General features: G+C 35.1%; 1 protein-coding gene across 1 annotated transcript; it reads left to right on the forward strand.

Annotated features, from left to right (window-relative positions):
- Nucleotides 1-1,516: 1,516 nt before the first annotated feature.
- LOC135677725 (basic blue protein-like) lies at nt 1,517-1,973 on the forward strand. The gene is made up of 2 exons (XM_065190102.1): nt 1,517-1,685; nt 1,774-1,973. The coding sequence occupies exons 1-2, from the start codon at nt 1,517-1,519 to the stop codon at nt 1,971-1,973; spliced, it is 369 nt and encodes a 122-aa protein (XP_065046174.1).
- Nucleotides 1,974-3,855: the final 1,882 nt, after the last annotated feature.

The following is a 3,855-nucleotide window of genomic DNA, read 5'->3' on the forward strand; positions in this document are numbered from 1 at the left end:
GTCGGATAATATTTAATTCAAGCTTTGTAATAATTGTCTAGATCAAAGTAGATTTTGGGCATAATTGGGTTAGAATTGGGTCAACTCAATTAGGGGCCAAGCGGGCCCAAGTTTGGGCTGTGTTGGGCCACGTCAAAGGCCCAAACAGTAATCCAAACTAGTGGAACCATCGGTGGCATAGTCTCTGAGACTGGTAGGCGATGGTACCGCCAGTACTAGGCGGTACCACCACCCAGTCTAGTGGTATCATCGCCTAACATAGTCTAAAAGATTGTATCTATGCGATACCACCACCTAGTCTAGTGGTACCACCACCCAGTCTGACGGTACCATCATCTAACCCTACTATAGGACATTGAATGGGCCAAACAGTAACCCAATTCAGCCCTTATTGAGGCACAATTGGCCCCTAATTAAGTTGGCATTGTTTCATCCCAATACCAACTTAATTAGACCTAAACTAACTCGATCTAGACAAATTATTACAAAGTACGAATCATATGTTGTCTGGTATGTCATTGGTTCTTCCGATGCTTTATCTAATCCTTTGGTGCATCGTCCTCTCCTTCGGCGTATTACCCAATCGGCATGTTAACTTCTGCAACTTTCGATTTCCTTGGCGCAATTTTTGATCCTTCGGCCCGATGCCTAAACTCACAGCACGAAGTCCTTCTGCCGATACATCGACCGATCCTCCGGCCCAACGTCCAATCTCTTAACATGTTCAACTCCGGCCCAACGTCTGATTCCTCATGTTTTAATCGATTTATTTTTTCTGATCGAAATTAGTCCCTATTTATATTTTATTTTAATCTTTAATAATATTTAATCAATTTGAAATCGTAAGGTCAATTTAGTTCCGGTTCAAATCAAACCATGATTAGGGCTAGTCTTAAGTAAATAGTAACTATAATGATTTGATGAGCTTTTATAATGGGTTTGACCAAAGAAAATTTCTATTGTATGGTTTGGCTTACGTGACTGTATTTGCTAGCTAGTGTTCGCTGTTTCTTATAGATTTTATCGTCACAATATTTATCGTATCATTAAGGTTTACCAAGTTGAAGGCCATTTATTATGAATTATTGCACCACTTGTGCCAGAGTTAATTGTTTAATTAAAAAAATTATTATTATTATATCAAATAAAAAATATGAAGATCACACGTTGACTCCAACATTGAAACCTATCATTTTATAATAATACATTAATCAACTTGCATATTTTGACAGCAATAACGTTCATGAATTTTACACGTGGACTCCAACATGAAACCTATCGATTTATAATAATAATACATAAAGCAAACTTGGATATTTGGACAGCAATCCTTAGTTAGAAAGTTAAATTAACTAAATATATTTTTATTCATTTCCTTCCATTCACGAATATATATGCTGGCCATATTGTGCAATCCAAAACCCTATAAATCACCACCGAGTCCCAAGACTCTTGTGTCCCAACATCAAAGAAATCGTTTGTCAGCCTCCGAAGTCTGTCTGTGATACTGAAGACCATGGCTGGTAGAAGCTACATCGCTGCCTTGGCGCTCGTCTGCCTGTGCCTCTTCTACCACCTGGAGATCACTGCGGCCGCGGAGATCCCCGTAGGAGACTCTGATGGTTGGAGCTTTGACGTCGGGAGCTGGCCCAACGGCAAGACCTTCAAAGCAGGCGACGTCCTCGGTATCATCCACATCCTTCCTCCTCCATCTTTGTTCGTCTTGATTTGCATTTGTGTTTGATCTTCATATGTGGAAACGTGTGCATGCAGTGTTCAAATACGGGCAGGGAGCGCATAACGTGGTGGTGGTCGATGCCGAAGGCTATGATAGCTGCACATCCAAGTCTGGCTCCAAGACCTACACATCTGGGAACGATAAGATCACTCTGGCTAAAGGAACCAGTTATTTCATCTGCTCCTATCCTGGTCACTGTGATGCCGGCATGAAGATTAAAGTTGTTGCAAACTAAGTTTGGTTGACAATGTTGCTCGTAAGGCTGACTTCCAAGAATAAATAAGACATATCTTGTGGTTCTACTTTGACTCTCTCGCATTTCACAGGAAGATAAAGTTCATCTTTCGGACAGAATACACAATACTTTCCATTAATACCACAACGCAATTTTATATAAAATATTTAATATAAATAATAATAATAATAATAATAATAATAATAATAATAATAATAATTTATATACCTCCTCAACCTAGGAACAGCTGATCGTTCTTCGGATTTTAATATATTCAATTTCGAATTTGGATATGGATGCAAGTAAGAAGATAAAAGATGGATTTGCACAAACATACATTATGAATATGAAGATTTTAGTTGGAGGAAGATGCAAAGAGGAAGACAATTTTGGTACTTTTAAGTATTTTCAATTAAAGAGGTTGACAGAGAAGAGTTCATTAGAATCTACGGGAGAGAGTGTATAAGGAATTCCGACTTGGCTTTGGGTTAATTTTTGTGAACAAGTGATTGTGTAGTATGTAATCTTCTCGACTAAATGTGTCTTCGAATTGGTGTTTATTATCGTTAGAAAGCTATAGCTGAGGGCATTACATGTGCAAGCTTTTCTCTTCTTAATATAGATTTGGTTATTTCCTCTTTCGTAGAGATAATAATGGGGGGAGACTCGCGATCTCTTTAACTATATACCAATAGTGGATTGGAGAAGGAATTATGTAAACCAAGTGTAATTCTTGAAGATGACTTTGGCTTAGAGATGTGGCCAAAGATGCATGTATGCATTTATTTATTGGAGCAATAATACTAAAATGACTTTGTGCCCAAAGCATGTATATATTTTGTGCCCAACTTTGTTTATTATTCTATTCAAAAATATATTTGAGAAGAGAGTAAAAGAGATGAGAGAGAAGTCCCTCAACTATCGAGGTGGAACTAAAATCCATGAATAGTAAAGGAGAATTTGGGTTTTTACCCATTCAAGTTCCAACGATTCCTTACAAAAAAAACTCAAATTTTCACTCAAATAAATAAATAATTTAAATAAAAATAAAATTATTAAAAAATAAATGTTGCTAGTGTATACTATGTCATCGATGAGGTGTCTTTTCAAAGACTTAATATCAATTAGTGAAGTAAATATCCATATGAAAGAAACCGAGTAAACTAGGTCTTGAATTATGTTTCTTTGACTAAAACGTCAACTAACTCACTCACAATATAAAATATATCTTCGTGAGTTACATAATAATTGTCATACATTAGTATCTTGATTATTCATGAGAGATTCTAATAATTATCTAGATCTATAGTCACGATTCATCTATGGATTCTCTCATATAGGAAAGCTCTTATCAAGGATGTGTGTAGAATCACATCTCACAAAAAATATCATCTCGAATCTCTTTTAAATCTATGCTCTTATTATATTTCTATATATAAGCACAAATCACCATAGAGATAGGGTTAGAAATAAACTTCATATCTAATACACTAAAGTTCTAACTATTTTGCTCCTTAGCCAATCAATTAGCTTATTATTATTACATTGAACCTTCTTCAATGGATCGCTTATCATAAAGATTGGGTTTCTACTATTGGAAAACTTATTTTAAGTAAAGAATCATCCCCCTCAATGGCACTAGGACCTTAGTCATATTTAAGCTTTTAGTAAGATAATCAATTAGATTATTATCAAATTTAATATAAAATATAAAAATAACAGAATGAGAATCTTATCATTTAATATATTTGTTTGTCTAATCTTTATATGTCTGCTCATTTTAGTATTTATAAGTTTTTTTATAAAAAATTATTACAACTTTGCAATCATAATAAATAGAAACATGTGGACTAGGATTTGAGAAGAAAAAATTAGATTCTTA

This window comes from Musa acuminata, chromosome BXJ1-6 (genome assembly GCF_036884655.1).
Source record: "Musa acuminata AAA Group cultivar baxijiao chromosome BXJ1-6, Cavendish_Baxijiao_AAA, whole genome shotgun sequence".
In the NCBI taxonomy this organism is placed as follows: Eukaryota; Viridiplantae; Streptophyta; class Magnoliopsida; order Zingiberales; family Musaceae; genus Musa; species Musa acuminata.